This window comes from Somniosus microcephalus, unplaced genomic scaffold (assembly GCF_052327205.1).
Source record: "Somniosus microcephalus isolate GS21.2 unplaced genomic scaffold, FLI_Smic_1.0 scaffold956, whole genome shotgun sequence".
Classification (NCBI taxonomy): Eukaryota; Metazoa; Chordata; class Chondrichthyes; order Squaliformes; family Somniosidae; genus Somniosus; species Somniosus microcephalus.
In genome coordinates this window covers 22,584-42,732 of record NW_028226143.1, presented here as the reverse complement: position 1 = coordinate 42,732, position 20,149 = coordinate 22,584, and the positions used below count along the sequence as shown (strand labels likewise).

The following is a 20,149-nucleotide window of genomic DNA, read 5'->3' as shown; positions in this document are numbered from 1 at the left end:
ACTGCTCACTGGTGACTCGGAGTGAATCTGGAGCCCGCTCACTGGTGATCAGAGTGAATCTGGAGCCAGCTCACTGGTGATCGGAGTGAATCTGGAGCCCGCTCACTGGTGATCGGAGTGAATCTGGACCCTGCTCACTGGTGATCGGAGTGAATCTGGAGCCCGCTCACTGGTGATCGGAGTGAATCTGGACCCCGCTCACTGGTGATCGGAGTGAATCTGGACCCCGCTCACTGGTGATCGGAGTGAATCTGGACCCCGCTCACTGGTGATCGGAGTGAATCTGGAGCCTGCTCACTGGTGATCGGAGTGAATCTGGACCCTGCTCACTGGTGACTCGGAGTGAATCTGGACCCCGCTCACTGGTGACTCGGAGTGAATCTGGAGCCCGCTCACTGGTGATCAGAGTGAATCTGGAGCCAGCTCACTGGTGATCGGAGTGAATCTGGAGCCCGCTCACTGGTGATCGGAGTGAATCTGGACCCTGCTCACTGGTGACTCGGAGTGAATCTGGAGCCCGCTCACTGGTGACTCGGAGTGAATCTGGACCCCGCTCACTGGTGATCGGAGTGAATCTGGAGCCCGCTCACTGGTGATCGGAGTGAATCTGGAGCCTGCTCACAGGTGATCGGAGTGAATCTGGAGCCCGCTCACTGGTGATCGGAGTGAATCTGGACCCTGCTCACTGGTGATCGGAGTGAATCTGGACCCCGCTCACTGGTGATCGGAGTGAATCTGGACCCTGCTCACTGGTGACTCGGAGTGAATCTGGACCCCGCTCACTGGTGATCGGAGTGAATCTGGAGCCCGCTCACTGGTGACTCGGAGTGAATCTGGACCCCGCTCACTGGTGACTCGGAGTGAATCTGGAGCCCGCTCACTGGTGATCGGAGTGAATCTGGAGCCCGCTCACTGGTGATCGGAGTGAATCTGGAGCCCGCTCACTGGTGATCGGAGTGAATCTGGACCCCGCTCACTGGTGATCGGAGTGAATCTGGACCCCGCTCACTGGTGATCGGAGTGAATCTGGAGCCCGCTCACTGGTGATCGGAGTGAATCTGGACCCCGCTCACTGGTGATCGGAGTGAATCTGGAGCCCGCTCACTGGTGACTCGGAGTGAATCTGGAGCCAGCTCACTGGTGATCGGAGTGAATCTGGAGCCCGCTCACTGGTGATCGGAGTGAATCTGGACCCCGCTCACTGGTGATCGGAGTGAATCTGGAGCCCGCTCACTGGTGATCGGAGTGAATCTGGACCCCGCTCACTGGTGATCGGAGTGAATCTGGACCCTGCTCACTGGTGATCGGAGTGAATCTGGACCCTGCTCACTGGTGAGTCTGGGAGTGAATCTGGACCCCGCTCACTGGTGATCGGAGTGAATCTGGAGCCTGCTCACCGGTGATCGGAGTGAATCTGGAGCCCGCTCACTGGTGATCGGAGTGAATCTGGAGCCCGCTCACTGGTGATCGGAGTGAATCTGGAGCCCGCTCACTGGTGATCGGAGTGAATCTGGACCCCGCTCACTGGTGACTCGGAGTGAATCTGGACCCCGCTCACTGGTGATCGGAGTGAATCTGGAGCCCGCTCACTGGTGACTCGGAGTGAATCTGGAGCCAGCTCACTGGTGACTCGGAGTGAATCTGGAGCCCGCTCACTGGTGATCGGAGTGAATCTGGAGCCCGCTCACTGGTGATCGGAGTGAATCTGGACCCCGCTCACTGGTGATCGGAGTGAATCTGGAGCCCGCTCACTGGTGACTCGGAGTGAATCTGGACCCCGCTCACTGGTGACTCGGAGTGAATCTGGAGCCCGCTCACTGGTGATCGGAGTGAATCTGGACCCCGCTCACTGGTGACTCGGAGTGAATCTGGAGCCCGCTCACCGGTGATCGGAGTGAATCTGGAGCCCGCTCACTGGTGACTCGGAGTGAATCTGGAGCCCGCTCACTGGTGATCGGAGTGAATCTGGAGCCCGCTCACCGGTGATCGGAGTGAATCTGGACCCCGCTCACTGGTGATCGGAGTGAATCTGGAGCCCGCTCACTGGTGATCGGAGTGAATCTGGACCCTGCTCACCGGTGATCGGAGTGAATCTGGAGCCCGCTCACTGGTGATCAGAGTGAATCTGGAGCCCGCTCACTGGTGACTCGGAGTGAATCTGGAGCCCGCTCACTGGTGATCAGAGTGAATCTGGACCCCGCTCACCGGTGATCGGAGTGAATCTGGAGCCCGCTCACTGGTGATCGGAGTGAATCTGGAGCCCGCTCACTGGTGATCGGAGTGAATCTGGACCCCGCTCACTGGTGATCGGAGTGAATCTGGACCCTGCTCACCGGTGATCGGAGTGAATCTGGAGCCCGCTCACTGGTGACTCGGAGTGAATCTGGAGCCCGCTCACTGGTGATCGGAGTGAATCTGGAGCCCGCTCACTGGTGACTCGGAGTGAATCTGGACCCTGCTCACTGGTGATCGGAGTGAATCTGGAGCCCGCTCACTGGTGATCGGAGTGAATCTGGAGCCCGCTCACTGGTGATCGGAGTGAATCTGGACCCTGCTCACCGGTGATCGGAGTGAATCTGGACCCCGCTCACTGGTGATCGGAGTGAATCTGGAGCCCGCTCACTGGTGACTCGGAGTGAATCTGGAGCCCGCTCACCGGTGATCGGAGTGAATCTGGAGCCCGCTCACTGGTGATCGGAGTGAATCTGGAGCCCGCTCACTGGTGATCGGAGTGAATCTGGACCCTGCTCACTGGTGACTCGGAGTGAATCTGGAGCCCGCTCACTGGTGATCGGAGTGAATCTGGAGCCCGCTCACTGGTGATCGGAGTGAATCTGGAGCCCGCTCACTGGTGATCGGAGTGAATCTGGAGCCCGCTCACTGGTGATCGGAGTGAATCTGGACCCTGCTCACTGGTGACTCGGAGTGAATCTGGAGCCCGCTCACTGGTGATCGGAGTGAATCTGGAGCCCGCTCACTGGTGATCAGAGTGAATCTGGAGCCCGCTCACTGGTGACTCGGAGTGAATCTGGAGCCCGCTCACCGGTGACTCGGAGTGAATCTGGACCCGCTCACTGGTGATCGGAGTGAATCTGGAGCCAGCTCACTGGTGATCGGAGTGAATCTGGAGCCCGCTCACTGGTGATCAGAGTGAATCTGGAGCCCGCTCACTGGTGATCAGAGTGAATCTGGAGCCCGCTCACTGGTGACTCGGAGTGAATCTGGAGCCCGCTCACTGGTGATCAGAGTGAATCTGGAGCCCGCTCACTGGTGACTCGGAGTGAATCTGGAGCCAGCTCACCGGTGATCGGAGTGAATCTGGACCCTGCTCACTGGTGATCGGAGTGAATCTGGACCCTGCTCACTGGTGATCGGAGTGAATCTGGACCCCGCTCACTGGTGATCGGAGTGAATCTGGAGCCCGCTCACTGGTGACTCGGAGTGAATCTGGACCCCGCTCACTGGTGACTCGGAGTGAATCTGGAGCCCGCTCACTGGTGATCAGAGTGAATCTGGAGCCCGCTCACCGGTGATCGGAGTGAATCTGGACCCCGCTCACTGGTGATCGGAGTGAATCTGGACCCCGCTCACTGGTGATCGGAGTGAATCTGGAGCCCGCTCACTGGTGACTCGGAGTGAATCTGGACCCCGCTCACTGGTGATCGGAGTGAATCTGGAGCCCGCTCACTGGTGATCGGAGTGAATCTGGAGCCCGCTCACTGGTGATCGGAGTGAATCTGGACCCCGCTCACTGGTGATCGGAGTGAATCTGGACCCCGCTCACTGGTGATCGGAGTGAATCTGGACCCCGCTCACTGGTGATCGGAGTGAATCTGGACCCTGCTCACTGGTGATCGGAGTGAATCTGGAGCCCGCTCACTGGTGATCGGAGTGAATCTGGAGCCCGCTCACTGGTGATCGGAGTGAATCTGGAGCCCGCTCACTGGTGATCAGAGTGAATCTGGAGCCCGCTCACTGGTGATCAGAGTGAATCTGGAGCCCGCTCACTGGTGACTCGGAGTGAATCTGGACCCCGCTCACTGGTGATCGGAGTGAATCTGGAGCCTGCTCACTGGTGACTCGGAGTGAATCTGGAGCCTGCTCACTGGTGACTCGGAGTGAATCTGGAGCCTGCTCACTGGTGACTCGGAGTGAATCTGGAGCCCGCTCACCGGTGATCGGAGTGAATCTGGACCCTGCTCACTGGTGATCGGAGTGAATCTGGAGCCCGCTCACTGGTGATCGGAGTGAATCTGGAGCCCGCTCACTGGTGATCGGAGTGAATCTGGACCCTGCTCACTGGTGATCGGAGTGAATCTGGAGCCCGCTCACTGGTGATCGGAGTGAATCTGGAGCCCGCTCACTGGTGACTCGGAGTGAATCTGGACCCCGCTCACTGGTGACTCGGAGTGAATCTGGAGCCCGCTCACTGGTGATCGGAGTGAATCTGGAGCCCGCTCACTGGTGATCGGAGTGAATCTGGAGCCTGCTCACTGGTGATCGGAGTGAATCTGGACCCGCTCACTGGTGACTCGGAGTGAATCTGGACCCCGCTCACTGGTGACTCGGAGTGAATCTGGAGCCCGCTCACTGGTGATCGGAGTGAATCTGGAGCCCGCTCACTGGTGATCGGAGTGAATCTGGAGCCCGCTCACTGGTGATCGGAGTGAATCTGGACCCCGCTCACTGGTGATCGGAGTGAATCTGGACCCCGCTCACTGGTGATCGGAGTGAATCTGGAGCCCGCTCACTGGTGATCGGAGTGAATCTGGAGCCCGCTCACTGGTGATCGGAGTGAATCTGGACCCCGCTCACTGGTGATCGGAGTGAATCTGGACCCTGCTCACTGGTGATCGGAGTGAATCTGGACCCTGCTCACTGGTGAGTCTGGGAGTGAATCTGGACCCCGCTCACTGGTGATCGGAGTGAATCTGGAGCCCGCTCACTGGTGATCGGAGTGAATCTGGAGCCCGCTCACTGGTGATCGGAGTGAATCTGGAGCCCGCTCACTGGTGATCGGAGTGAATCTGGACCCCGCTCACTGGTGACTCGGAGTGAATCTGGAGCCCGCTCACTGGTGATCGGAGTGAATCTGGAGCCCGCTCACTGGTGATCGGAGTGAATCTGGACCCTGCTCACTGGTGATCGGAGTGAATCTGGAGCCCGCTCACTGGTGACTCGGAGTGAATCTGGAGCCCGCTCACTGGTGACTCGGAGTGAATCTGGACCCCGCTCACTGGTGATCGGAGTGAATCTGGACCCTGCTCACTGGTGATCGGAGTGAATCTGGAGCCCGCTCACTGGTGACTCGGAGTGAATCTGGAGCCCGCTCACTGGTGATCGGAGTGAATCTGGACCCTGCTCACTGGTGATCGGAGTGAATCTGGACCCCGCTCACTGGTGATCGGAGTGAATCTGGAGCCCGCTCACTGGTGACTCGGAGTGAATCTGGAGCCCGCTCACTGGTGACTCGGAGTGAATCTGGACCCCGCTCACTGGTGATCGGAGTGAATCTGGACCCCGCTCACTGGTGACTCGGAGTGAATCTGGAGCCCGCTCACTGGTGATCGGAGTGAATCTGGAGCCCGCTCACTGGTGACTCGGAGTGAATCTGGACCCTGCTCACTGGTGATCGGAGTGAATCTGGAGCCCGCTCACTGGTGACTCGGAGTGAATCTGGAGCCCGCTCACTGGTGATCGGAGTGAATCTGGAGCCCGCTCACTGGTGATCAGAGTGAATCTGGACCCCGCTCACCGGTGATCGGAGTGAATCTGGAGCCCGCTCACTGGTGATCGGAGTGAATCTGGAGCCCGCTCACTGGTGACTCGGAGTGAATCTGGAGCCCGCTCACTGGTGATCGGAGTGAATCTGGACCCCGCTCACTGGTGATCGGAGTGAATCTGGACCCTGCTCACTGGTGATCGGAGTGAATCTGGACCCTGCTCACTGGTGATCGGAGTGAATCTGGAGCCCGCTCACTGGTGATCGGAGTGAATCTGGAGCCCGCTCACTGGTGATCGGAGTGAATCTGGAGCCCGCTCACTGGTGATCGGAGTGAATCTGGAGCCCGCTCACTGGTGATCGGAGTGAATCTGGAGCCCGCTCACTGGTGATCGGAGTGAATCTGGAGCCCGCTCACTGGTGATCGGAGTGAATCTGGAGCCCGCTCACTGGTGACTCGGAGTGAATCTGGACCCTGCTCACTGGTGATTGGAGTGAATCTGGAGCCCGCTCACTGGTGATCGGAGTGAATCTGGACCCCGCTCACTGGTGACTCGGAGTGAATCTGGACCCCGCTCACTGGTGATCGGAGTGAATCTGGACCCCGCTCACTGGTGACTCGGAGTGAATCTGGACCCTGCTCACTGGTGATCGGAGTGAATCTGGAGCCCGCTCACTGGTGATTGGAGTGAATCTGGACCCCGCTCACTGGTGATCGGAGTGAATCTGGAGCCCGCTCACTGGTGATCGGAGTGAATCTGGAGCCCGCTCACTGGTGATCGGAGTGAATCTGGAGCCCGCTCACTGGTGACTCGGAGTGAATCTGGACCCTGCTCACTGGTGACTCGGAGTGAATCTGGAGCCCGCTCACTGGTGATCGGAGTGAATCTGGAGCCCGCTCACTGGTGATCGGAGTGAATCTGGACCCTGCTCACTGGTGATCGGAGTGAATCTGGACCCCGCTCACTGGTGATCGGAGTGAATCTGGACCCTGCTCACTGGTGATCAGAGTGAATCTGGAGCCCGCTCACTGGTGATCAGAGTGAATCTGGACCCCGCTCACTGGTGATCAGAGTGAATCTGGAGCCCGCTCACTGGTGATCAGAGTGAATCTGGAGCCCGCTCACTGGTGACTCGGAGTGAATCTGGAGCCCGCTCACTGGTGATCGGAGTGAATCTGGAGCCCGCTCACTGGTGATCGGAGTGAATCTGGACCCTGCTCACTGGTGATCGGAGTGAATCTGGACCCCGCTCACTGGTGATCGGAGTGAATCTGGAGCCCGCTCACTGGTGATCGGAGTGAATCTGGACCCTGCTCACTGGTGATCGGAGTGAATCTGGAGCCAGCTCACTGGTGATCGGAGTGAATCTGGAGCCCGCTCATTGGTGATCGGAGTGAATCTGGACCCTGCTCACTGGTGATCGGAGTGAATCTGGACCCCGCTCACTGGTGATCGGAGTGAATCTGGACCCCGCTCACTGGTGATCGGAGTGAATCTGGAGCCCGCTCACTGGTGACTCGGAGTGAATCTGGAGCCCGCTCACTGGTGATCGGAGTGAATCTGGACCCCGCTCACTGGTGATCGGAGTGAATCTGGACCCGCTCACTGGTGATCGGAGTGAATCTGGACCCCGCTCACTGGTGATCGGAGTGAATCTGGACCCCGCTCACTGGTGATCGGAGTGAATCTGGACCCGCTCACTGGTGATCGGAGTGAATCTGGACCCCGCTCACTGGTGATCGGAGTGAATCTGGACCCTGCTCACCGGTGATCGGAGTGAATCTGGACCCCGCTCACTGGTGATCGGAGTGAATCTGGAGCCCGCTCACTGGTGATCGGAGTGAATCTGGACCCTGCTCACTGGTGATCGGAGTGAATCTGGACCCCGCTCACTGGTGATCGGAGTGAATCTGGAGCCCGCTCATTGGTGATCGGAGTGAATCTGGACCCTGCTCACTGGTGACTCGGAGTGAATCTGGACCCCGCTCACTGGTGATCGGAGTGAATCTGGACCCCGCTCACTGGTGATCGGAGTGAATCTGGAGCCCGCTCACTGGTGACTCGGAGTGAATCTGGACCCCGCTCACTGGTGATCGGAGTGAATCTGGACCCCGCTCACTGGTGATCGGAGTGAATCTGGAGCCCGCTCACTGGTGACTCGGAGTGAATCTGGACCCCGCTCACTGGTGATCGGAGTGAATCTGGAGCCAGCTCACTGGTGATCGGAGTGAATCTGGAGCCCGCTCACTGGTGATCGGAGTGAATCTGGAGCCCGCTCATTGGTGATCGGAGTGAATCTGGAGCCCGCTCACTGGTGATCGGAGTGAATCTGGACCCCGCTCACTGGTGATCGGAGTGAATCTGGACCCTGCTCACCGGTGATCGGAGTGAATCTGGACCCCGCTCACTGGTGATCGGAGTGAATCTGGACCCCGCTCACTGGTGATCGGAGTGAATCTGGAGCCCGCTCACTGGTGATCGGAGTGAATCTGGACCCCGCTCACTGGTGATCGGAGTGAATCTGGAGCCCGCTCACTGGTGATCGGAGTGAATCTGGACCCCGCTCACTGGTGATCGGAGTGAATCTGGAGCCCGCTCACCGGTGATCGGAGTGAATCTGGACCCCGCTCACTGGTGATCGGAGTGAATCTGGACCCCGCTCACCGGTGATCGGAGTGAATCTGGACCCCGCTCACTGGTGATCGGAGTGAATCTGGACCCCGCTCACTGGTGATCGGAGTGAATCTGGACCCCGCTCACTGGTGACTCGGAGTGAATCTGGAGCCCGCTCACTGGTGACTCGGAGTGAATCTGGACCCCGCTCACCGGTGACTCGGAGTGAATCTGGAGCCCGCTCACTGGTGACTCGGAGTGAATCTGGACCCGCTCACTGGTGATCGGAGTGAATCTGGACCCCGCTCACTGGTGATCGGAGTGAATCTGGAGCCCGCTCACTGGTGACTCGGAGTGAATCTGGACCCCGCTCACTGGTGACTCGGAGTGAATCTGGAGCCAGCTCACTGGTGATCGGAGTGAATCTGGAGCCCGCTCACTGGTGATCGGAGTGAATCTGGAGCCCGCTCACTGGTGATCGGAGTGAATCTGGACCCTGCTCACTGGTGATCGGAGTGAATCTGGAGCCCGCTCACTGGTGATCGGAGTGAATCTGGACCCTGCTCACTGGTGATCGGAGTGAATCTGGAGCCCGCTCACCGGTGACTCGGAGTGAATCTGGACCCCGCTCACTGGTGATCGGAGTGAATCTGGAGCCAGCTCACTGGTGACTCGGAGTGAATCTGGAGCCCGCTCACTGGTGATCGGAGTGAATCTGGAGCCAGCTCACTGGTGATCGGAGTGAACCTGGACCCCGCTCACTGGTGACTCGGAGTGAATCTGGACCCGCTCACAGGTGATCGGAGTGAATCTGGAGCCCGCTCACTGGTGACTCGGAGTGAATCTGGAGCCCGCTCGCTGCCCTCATCATCTACCAGCAGAGAGAATTCTCGGCTGGGACTTCACAGGAACCGTTCGGACTGGGATCCACGTGTGATCTGAATGTGGATCAGGATCGGGATCGGTGCAGGTGTGATCCGACTGTGGATCGGGACCGGGTCCACGTGTGATCCGACTGTGGATCGGGACCGGGTCCAGGGTTATTTTTTAATTTGTTCCTGGGATGTGGGCATCGCTGGCAGGGCCCAGCATTTATTGTCCATCCCTAATTGCCCTCGAGAAGGTGGTGGTGAGCCGCCTTCTTGAACCACTGCAGTCCGTGTGGTGAAGGTACTCCCACAGTGCTGTTAGGGAGGGAGTTCCAGGATTTTGACCCAGCGACGATGAAGGAACGGCGATATATTTCCAAGTCAGGACGGTGTGTGACTTGGAGGGGAACTTGGAGGTGGTGGTGTTCCCATGCGCCTGCTGCCCTTGTCCTTCTAGGTGGTAGAGGTCGCGGGTTTGGGAGGTTCTGCCGAAGAGGCCTTGACGAGTTGCTGCAGTGCATCTTGTAGATGGTACACACTGCAGCCACGGTGCGCTGGTGGTGGAGGGAATAAATGTTTAAGGTGGTGGATGGGGTGCCAATCAAGCAGGCTGCTTTGTCCTGGATGGTGTCGAGCTTCTTGAGTGTTGTTGGAGTTGCACTCATCCAGGCAAGTGGAGAGTATTCCATCACACTCCTTACTTGTGCCTTGTAGATGGTGGAAAGGCTTTGGGGAGTCAGGAGGTGAGACATTCGCCGCAGAATACCTAGCCTCTGACCTGCTCTTGTAACCACAGTGTTCATGTGGCTGGTCCAGTTAAGTTTCTGGTCAAAGGTGATGGTGGGGGATTCGGCGATGGTAATGCTGTTGAATGACAAGGGGCGGTGGTTAGACTCTCGCTTATTGGAGACAGTCATTACCTGGCATTTCTGAGCCGCGAATGTTACCTGCCACTTATCAGCCCAAACCTGAACGTCATCCAGGTCTTGCTGCATTCAGGCATGGACTGCTTCATTATCTGAGGAGTTGTGAATAGCGCTGAACACTGTGCAGTCATCAGCGAACATCCCCACTTCTGACCTTATGATGGAGGGAAGGTCACTGATGAAGCAGCTGAAGATGGTTGGGCCTAGGACACTGCCCTGAGGATCTCCTGCAGCGATGTCCTGGGGCTCAGATGATTGGCCTCCACTACAAAGCTGGGTGGGAATGTAAATTGTGAGAAGAATGCAAAGAAGCTTCAAGGAGACATAGACAGGCTGAGTGAGTGGGCAAGAACATGGCAAATTGAATATAATGTGCAGAAATGTGAAGTTACCCACTTTGGTAGGAAAAATAGAAAGGCAGAGTATTTTTTAAATGGTGAGAGATTGGGAAATGTTGGTGTTCAGAGGGACCTGGGTGTCCTTGTACACGAATCACTGAAAGTTAACATGCAGGTACAGCAAGCAATTAGGAAAGCAAATGGTATGTTGGCCTTTATTACAAGAGGATTTGAGTATAAGAGTAAAGACATCTTACTGCAATTATATAGGGCCCTGGTGAGACCACACCCGGAGTATTGTGTACAGTTTTGGTCTCCTTACCTAAGGAAGGATATACTTGTCATAGAGGGAGTGCAACGAAGGTTCACCAGACTGGTTCCTGGGATGGGGGGATTGTCCCATGAGGAGAGATTGAGTAGACTAGGCCTATATTCTCTAGAGTTTAGAAGAATGAGGTGATCTCATTGAAACATACAAAATTCTTACAGGGCGTGACAGGGTAGATGCAGGGGGGATGTTTCCCCTGGCTGCGGAGTCTAGAACCAGGGGTCACAATAAGGGGTTGGCCATTTAGGACTTCAGGAGGACATCGACAGGCTGGTGGAATGGGCGGACACATGGCAGATGAAATTTAACGCAGAAAAATGCAAAGTGATACATTTTGGTAGAAAGAATGAGGAGAGGAAATATTAACTAAAGGGGGTGCATGAACAGAGAGACCTGGGGGTATATGTGCACAAATCGTTCAAGGTGGCAGGGCCGGTTGAGAAAGCAGTTTAAAAAAGCTTACGGGATCCTGGGCTTCATGAATAGAGGTATAGAGTACAAAAGTGTGGAAATTATGATGAACCTTTATAAAACACTGGTTCGGCCCCAACTGGAGTATTGTGTCCAGTTCTGGGCACCGCACTTTAGGAAGAATGTGAAGGCCTTAGAGAGGGCGCAGAAAAGATTTACGAGAATGATTCCAGGAATGAGGGACTTCAGTTACGTTGATAGACTGGAGAAGCTGGGGTTGTTCTCCTTGGAGCAGTGAAGATTGAGAGGAGATTTGATAGAGGTGTTCAAAATCATGAGGGGTCTGGACAGAGTAGATAGAGAGAAACTGTTCCCATTGGCGGAAGGGTCGAGAACCAGAGGACACAGATTTAAGGGTGATTGGCAAAAGAACCAAAGGCGACGTAAGAAAAAACTTTTTTACTCAGCGAGTGGTTATGATCTGGAATGCACTGCCTGAAAGGGTGGTGGAGGCAGATTTAATCACAGCTTTCAAAAGGGAGTTGGATAAGTACCTGAAGGAAATAAATTTGCAGGGCTTTGGGGAAAGGGCGGGGGAGTGGGACTAGCTGAAGGGCTCTTGCAGAGAGCCGGCACGGGCTCGACAGGCCGAATGGCCGCCTTCCGTGCTGTAACCATTCTATGATTCTAAGAGGAGAAATTTCTTCACTCAGAGGATGGTAAATCTTTGGAATTCTCTGCCCCAGAGGGCTGTGGAGGCTCAGTCGTTGAGTATATTCTAGACAGAGATCGATAGATTTTTGGATATTAAGGGAATCAAGGGATATGGGGATAGTGCAGGAAAGTGGAGATGAGGTCGATGATCAGCCATGATGTTATTGAATGACGGAGCAGGCTCGAGGGGCCGAATGGCCGATTCCTGCTCCTATTTCTTATGTTCTTATGTCCTGGGGCTGAGATGATTGGCCTCCAACCACCACAACCATCTTCCTTTGTGCTAGGTATGACTCCAGCCAGTGGAGAATTTTCCCCCAGATTCCCATTGATTTCAATTTTATTAGGGCTCCTTGATGCCACACTCTCTGAAATGCTGCTTTAATGTCAAGGGCAGTCACTCTCGCCTCACCTCTGGAATTCAGCTCTTTTGTCCATGTTTGAACCAAGGCTGTAATGAGGTCTGGAGCCGAGTGGTCCTGGCGGAACCCAAACTGGGCATCAGTGAGCAGGTTGTTGGTGAGTAAGTGCTGCTTGACAGCACTGTCGATGACACCTTCCATCACTTTGCTGATGATTGAGAGTAGACTGATGGGGCGGTAATTGGCCGGATTGGATTTGTCCTGTTTTTTGTGGGCAGGACATACCTGGGCAGTTTTCCACATTGTCGGATAGATGCCAGTGTTGTAGCTGTACTGGAATAGCTTGGCTAGAGGCGTGGCTAGTTCTGGAGCACAAGTCTTCAGCACGATAACTGGGATGTTGTCAGGGCCCATAGCTTGCTGTATCCAGTGCGCTCAGCCGTTTCTTGATATCACGTGGAGTGAATCGAATTGGCTGAAGACTGGCTTCTGTGATGGTGGGGACCTCAGGAGGAGGCAGATATGAATCATCCACTCGGCACTTCTGGCTGAAGATGGTTGCAAACGCTTCAGCCTTGTCTTATCCACTCACGTGCTGGGCTCCGCCATCATTGAGGATTGGGATAATCATGGAGCCCCCTCCTCCCGTTAGTTGTTTAATGGTCCACCACCATTCACGACTGGATGTGGCAGGACTGCAGAGCTTTGATCTGATCCATTGATTGTGGGATCGCTTAGCCCTGTCTATAGCATGCTGCTTCCACTGTTTAGCATGCATGTAGTCCTGTGTTGCAGCTTCCCCAGGTTAGCACCCTGGTTCAATGAGGAGTGCTGAAGAGCATGCCAGGAGCAGCAGGGTTGGTCCCCTGGCTTGATGGTAATGGTAGAGTGAGGGAAATGCTGGGCCACGAGGTTACAGATTGTGGTGGAATACAATTCTGCTGCTGCTGATGGCCCACAGCGCCTCATGGATGCCCAGTTTTGAGCTGCTAGATCTGTTCTGAAGTTATCCCATTTAGCACGGTGGTAGTGCCACACAACATGATGGAGAGTGTCCTCAGTGTGAAGACAAGATTTTGTCTCCACAATGACTGTGCGGTGGTCGCTGCTACTAATACTGTCATGGACAGATGCATCTGTGACAGGTAGATTGGTGAGGACGAGGTCAAGTAGGTTTTTCCCTCGTGTTGGTTCTCTCACCACCTGTCGCAGGCCCAGACTGGCAGTTATGTCCTTCAGGACTCAGCCAGCTCGGTCAGTAGTGGTGCTACCGAGCCACTCTTGGTGATGGACATTGAAGTCCCCCACCCAGAGTACATTAAATGCCCTTGCTACTCTCAGTGCTTCTTCCAAGTGGTGTTCAACATGGGGGAGTACTGATTCATCAGCTGAGGGAGGGCGGTAGGTGGTGATCGGCAGGAGGTTTCCTTGCCCATGCTTGACCTGAAGCCATGAGACTTCATGGGGTCCGGAGTCAATGTTGAGGACTCCCAGGGCCACTCCCTCCTGACTGCATACCACTGTGCCACCACCCCTGGTGGGTCTGTCCTGCCGGTGGGACAGGACATACCCAGGGATGGTGATGGAGGAGTTTGGGACATTGGCTGAAAGGTATGATTCTGTGAGTATGACTATGTCAGGCTGTTGCTTGACTAGTCTGTGGGACAGTTCTCCCAATTTTGGCACAAGTCCCCAGATGTTGGTGAGGAGGACTGTGCAGGGTCAACTGGGCTGGGTGTGCCCGTTGTCGTGTCCGAAGCCGGTGCCAAGGTCGATGCCAGGTGGTCAGTCCGGTTTTATTCTTATTGTTTTGTTTTTCGTAGCGGTTGTGTAGCACTGAGTCAGCCACATTGCTGTGGGTCTGCATTCACACATAGGCCAGACCAACAGATTCCCTTCCCTAAAGACATTAGTGAACCAGCAGGTTAATAGCTTTTTATTGCAGATTTATTTAATTAACTGAATTTAAATTCCCCAGCTGCCGTGGTGGGATTTGACCTCATGTCTCTGGATCATTATTCCAGGCCTCTGGATTACTAGTCTAGTAACATAACCACTAAGCTACCATTCCCATGTGATCCGAGTGTGAATTGGGATCGGGTCCAGGTGTGATCCGAGTGTGGATCGGGATCGGGTCCAGGTGTGATCCGAGTGTGGATCGGGATCAGGTCCAGGTGTGATCTGAGTGTGGATCGGGATCGGGTCCAGGTGTGATCTGAGTGTGGATCGGGATCAGGTCCAGGTGTGATCTGAGTGTGGATCGGGATCAGGTCCAGGTGTGATCTGAGTGTGGATCGGGATCAGGTCCAGGTGTGATCTGAGTGTGGATCGGGATCAGGTCCAGGTGTGATCTGAGTGTGGATCGGGATCGGGTCCAGGTGTGATCTGAGTGTGGATCAGGTCCAGGTGTGATCTGAGTGTGGATCAGGTCCAGGTGTGATCTGAGTGTGGATCGGGATCGGGTCAAGGTGTGATCCGAGTGTGGATCGGGATCGGGATCGGGTGTGATCTGAGTGTGGATCAGGTCCAGGTGTGATCTGAGTGTGGATCAGGTCCAGGTGTGATCCGAGTGTGGATCGGGATCGGGTCAAGGTGTGATCGAGTGTGAATCGGGATCGGGTCCAGGTGTGATCCGAGTGTGGATCGGGATCGGGATCGGGTCCAGGTGTGATCTGAGTGTGAATCGGGATCGGGTCCAGGTGTGATCCGAGTGTGGATCGGGATCGGGTCCAGGTGTGATCTGAGTGTGAATCGGGATCGGGTCCAGGTGTGATCCGAGTGTGGATCGGGATCGGGTCCAGGTGTGATCCGAGTGTGGATCGGGATCGGGTCCAGGTGTGATCCGAGTGTGGATCGGGATCGGGTCCAGTTGTGATCCGAGTGTGGATCGGGATCGGGTCGAGGTGTGATCCGAGTGTGGATCGGGATCGGGTCCAGGTGTGATCCGAGTGTGGATCGGGATCGGGTCGAGGTGTGATCCGAGTGTGGATCGGGATCGGGTCCAGGTGTGATCCGAGTGTGGATCGGGATCGGGTCGAGGTGTGATCCGAGTGTGGATCGGGATCGGGTCCAGGTGTGATCCGAGTGTGGATCGGGATCGGGTCGAGGTGTGATCCGAGTGTGGATCGGGATCGGGTCCAGGTGTGATCCGAGTGTGGATCGGGATCGGGTCCAGGTGTGATCCGAGTGTGGATCGGGATCGGGTCCAGGTGTGATCCGAGTGTGGATCGGGATCGGGTCGAGGTGTGATCCGAGTGTGGATCGGGATTGGGTCCAGGTGTGATCCGAGTGTGGATCGGGATCGGGTCCAGGTGTGATCCGAGTGTGGATCGGGATCGGGTCCAGGTGTGATCCGAGTGTGAATCGGGTTCAGGTCCAGGTGTGATCCAAGCGTGGATCGGGATCGGGTCGAGGTGTGATCGAGTGTGAATCGGGATCGGGTCAAGGTGTGATCGAGTGTGAATCGGGATCGGGTCCAGGTGTGATCCAAGCGTGGATCGGGATCGGGTCCAGGTATGATCCGAGTGTGGATTGGGATCGGGTCCAGGTGTGATCTGAGTGTGAATCGGGATCAGGTCCAGGTGTGATCGAGTGTGGATCGGGATCGAGTCCAGGTGTGATCAGAGTGTGAATTGGGATCGGGTCCAGGTGTGATCCGAGTGTGGATTGGGATTGGGCCCAGATGTGATCAAGTGTGGATCGGGATCCGCTCCTCTTCGCCCGCACTGTGAGGGTCTCCCAATGACAGCGGGCGTTGACTGGTTTTATGGAAATGAATGGGGGACCGGCGCCCGGAGTCTGGGCAGAGGACGCGATTGTGCCCAGTGTTCGGCATCAGCGCGAGCAGCTATCCTGCACTTCAACTTAGCATCTGTGCCAGACTGGACTCGGTGTTTGCACAGCTCAGGAGCTGGTTATTAGCCCCAGTGGGAGCTGGTTAATAGCCCCAGTGGGAGCTGGTTAACAGCCCCAGTGGGAGCTGGTTATTAGCCCCAGTGGGAGCTGGTTATTAGCCCCAGTGGGAGCTGGTTAATAGCCCCAGTGGGAGCTGGTTAATAGCCCCAGTGGATGCCGGTTAATAGCCCCAGTGGGAGCTGGTTAATAGCCCCAGTGGGAGCTGGTTAATAGCCCCAGTGGATGCCGGTTAATAGCCCCAGTGGGAGCTGGTTAATAGCCCCAGTGGATGCCGGTTAATAGCCCCAGTGGGAGCTGGTTAATAGCCCCAGTGGGAGCTGGTTAATAGCCCCAGTGGGAGCTGGTTAATAGCCCCAGTGGGAGCTGGTTAATAGCCCCAGTGGGTGCTGGTTAATAGCCCCAGTGGGAGCTGGTTAATAGCCCCAGTGGATGCTGGTTAATAGCCCCAGTGGGAGCTGGTTAATAGCCCCAGTGGGAGCTGGTTATTAGCCCCAGTGGATGCTGGTTATTAGCCCCAGTGGGAGCTGGTTATTAGCCCCAGTGGGAGCTGGTTAATAGCCCCAGTGGGAGCTGGTTAATAGCCCCAGTGGGAGCTGGTTATTAGCCCCAGTGGGAGCTGGTTAATAGCCCCAGTGGGAGCTGGTTAATAGCCCCAGTGGGAGCTGGTTAATAGCCCCAGTGGGAGCTGGTTAATAGCCCCAGTGGGTGCTGGTTAATAGCCCCAGTGGGAGCTGGTTAATAGCCCCAGTGGGAGCTGGTTAATAGCCCCAGTGGATGCTGGTTATTAGCCCCAGTGGGAGCTGGTTATTAGCCCCAGTGGGAGCTGGTTAATAGCCCCAGTGGGTGCTGGTTAATAGCCCCAGTGGGAGCTGGTTAATAGCCCCAGTGGGAGCTGGTTAATAGCCCCAGTGGGTGCTGTCAGGTGAGTGTTGATTTATACTTGCTCTAACCCTCGTTTTCATGTTTCAGGCTTTGTTCGAGTCTATGAATCGCTTGGAGAAGAAATGTTGTGAAGGGGTGAGTGTCCGGCCATGGCCTGTTGCCTGAGTGTGTTTCTGGGGTTTGGGTTAGGGGTCAGGGGATGTTTGTTTGGGTCAGGCTCCGGGAGTGGAAGTCAGTGAAGGAATCGGGAGGCTTGTTGTGTAGAAAGCAGGAAGTGGTAGTGGTTGGGGTGAGTATGTGGGGGTCAGGGGTTGATGGTCAGGGATTCAGGGTGGAGATTGAGGGTGGTGAGGGGTTATCGTAGGATCATAGCATGATGCAACACAGAAGGAGGCCATTCAGCCCATCGTGCCTGTGCCGGCTCTTTGAAAGAGCTCTCTGTAGCGTCCGAGTATAAATAATACACGGACTGCAGGAGAACAATAATAACAGGTATTTACTGAACGGAGGGTAACTTAAGACTGAAATACAGAAGCCTGCTATGGCTTTATATACTGGTCACTGCCGGTACTGCAGTATAGAATCAGTTCTTCTCTTAAAGGTACATACACAACACTCTCCAATTAGTCCCACTCCCCCCTGCTCTTTCCCCACAGCCCTGCAAATTTTCTCCTTTTCAACTATTTATCCAAATCCCTTTTGAAAGTTACTACTGAATCTGCTTCCACCGCCCTTTCAGGCAGCGCATTCCAGATCACAACAACTCGCTGCGTAAAAACATTCTCCTCATCTCCCCTCTGGTTCTTTTGCTGATTATCTTCACTCTGTGTCCTCTGGTTACCGACCCTCCTGCCACTGGAAACAGTTTCTCCTTGTTTACTCTATCAAAACTCTCATAATTTTGAACACCTCTATCAAATCTCCCCTTAACCTTACAAAAGCAAAATACTGAGCATGCTGGAAATCTGAAATAAAAACAGAAAATGCTGGAAATGTCATCGACCTGAAATTTTAACTCTGTTTCTCTCTCCACAGATGCTGCCTGACCTGCTAAGTATTTCCAGCATTTTCTGTTTTTACTCCCTGTTGTATCTATGCTTTAATGCGTTCAATCAAGCATGTAGATACGTCGAATTAAATCAGAGTCAGGCAGACAGGCTTCTAACTGCGATCTTTACTTTATTGGTGAAATGGCCGACTGCAGCTTTCCCGGGTAATTCCCATAATGCAATGCACATTACATTACCGTATTGACTGGTGTCAAACTCGCAGTCAATACACGACATCCCCCTTTTCCTTGGAAACAAACTTGCAGTTTACAAACAGTTGCTTACAATAACACTGCATAACTTATTTGATTTATAAACTTTTTACAAACTTGTGTCTTACCACACAACTAAATAATTCCCAGGTTTAAACATTTAACATCACCCATGCAGTTCTCGCACAGTTTATGTTGCGACATAATCAGACAGTCTTTGGGGTTTTCTTTTAACCCTTTGAGGTCTGGCTGTACTGGGTATGTCTGACATGTTGGTGTCAGTGGGTATTGCCTGTGTCACAGTGGTATGTGTGTCAGGGTCTACTATACTGTCCTCAGTCCCTTGTGTTTCCTCCTGCTGATGGAGTGTCTCCTTTGGTCCATTGGTCCTGTATTTCTTCACAAACGTAGTGTTTCTTGAGTAGCGTGCTCTGTCTGGAGATTCTACTACTACTTGACTCCCTGTTTTACTCAAAACTTTGTGCGGTGTGGCATTAAAAGGAGTGGTGAACTTGTCCACTTTGTCCTGCCGTACCAGCACCGTGTCGCCAACTTCCACCTCTGAGTATTGTGTTCTCCGCTGTTCATCTGCGTACAGTTTGGACTTGCCTTTTTGTTCTGCGTCCCGGTCACGTACTTCCATGTCTGCGCGCGACTCTGTGATGTCTGGCAGCTTTCCTCTCATTTTCCATTTAAAGAGCAGCTCTGCCGGGCTCTTTCCTGTCGTGGCATGGTCAATGCTTCTGTACACAGTCACATATTTTCTAAGTTCACGTTTCCAATCTAGTCCTTCTGACTGAGCAATTCTGATTCTCTTCATCAGCGATGCATTCTGGCGCTCGACTTCTCCGTTAGCCTGAGCCCATTTTGCTGTCGTTTTCAGGTGTTTGATCCCATTGTTTTCACAGTATTCTTTGAATAATTCAGATCGGAATTGGGGACCATTATCAGATTTGCAGGTGATTGGCAAACCATGACGGCTGAAGATTGACTCTAAACTATCGATAACCTTCTCTGTTGTTGTGGAGGTCATGATGTTGTATTCATAGTAGCGACTGATGCGCTATCGATTCTAATAAAAGGCTGAGTAGAGTTCAGAACAACAGGCTTTTATTAACTACTGAATGCAACTACAAACAGATCAGGACTATGCCTCTAGTGGACGACCGAATGGCAGCGAGCTGCCGTGCAGCCGTCCTTATACCAGGTAGCCAAGGGCGGAGTCAGCTGAGGCATAGTCAGGTATAACAGTGAAACAAGAGTGAACGACAACAACAACAACAACAATAGTGAACACCGTGAACGACAGTGGTTTACCACATTCACCCCTCGTTTAAAATTAAGTCCGGCGGGGTGAAGTGTATCAAAAGTTCGAGTAGGTGAGTCTGTCGGGCGGCCTCGTTTGCCGTCGAGATCTTCATGGCGACGGTTGAGATGGTACAGCTTCCAACGACGCGTCTTGAACGGGATCGAGCACCGGCATATCGTCCCCTTTGGTGTTGGGTGGGCGAGTGGACTCCGGCGGGTCCTGGGGTCGCGGCATGCCGTCTACTGGGGTGGAATGGACAGGGGTGAGAATTGGGTCTACTGAATTTTGGGCCGTGTTGAAGGGGGTCGTGGTGGAGGGCAATGGTGACGGGTCAGTGGACCCCGAGGGTGCCAGATCTCTAATGGAGACTGTATCCTCCCGCCCGTCCGAGTATGCCACGTAGGCGTACTGGGGGTTGGCATGGAGGAGGTGAACCTTCTCTACCAGGGGAGCCGTTTTGTGGGACCTTACATGCTTCCTCAGCAGGACGGGCCCTG

At 54.7% G+C, this 20,149-nt stretch overlaps 1 protein-coding gene across 1 annotated transcript in view; it reads left to right on the top strand.

Moving 5' to 3' along the window:
• LOC147080933 (glutamine-rich protein 2-like) overlaps positions 1-20,149 on the top strand; it is a gene marked incomplete at its 5' end in the record, with an annotated part of 47,231 nt that overhangs the window by 8,251 nt on the left and 18,831 nt on the right. Inside the window, one exon of the mRNA XM_085981013.1 lies at positions 17,170-17,217. Coding sequence (XP_085837139.1) covers positions 17,170-17,217 — 48 coding nt within the window. The remainder of the gene's footprint in view (positions 1-17,169; positions 17,218-20,149) is intronic.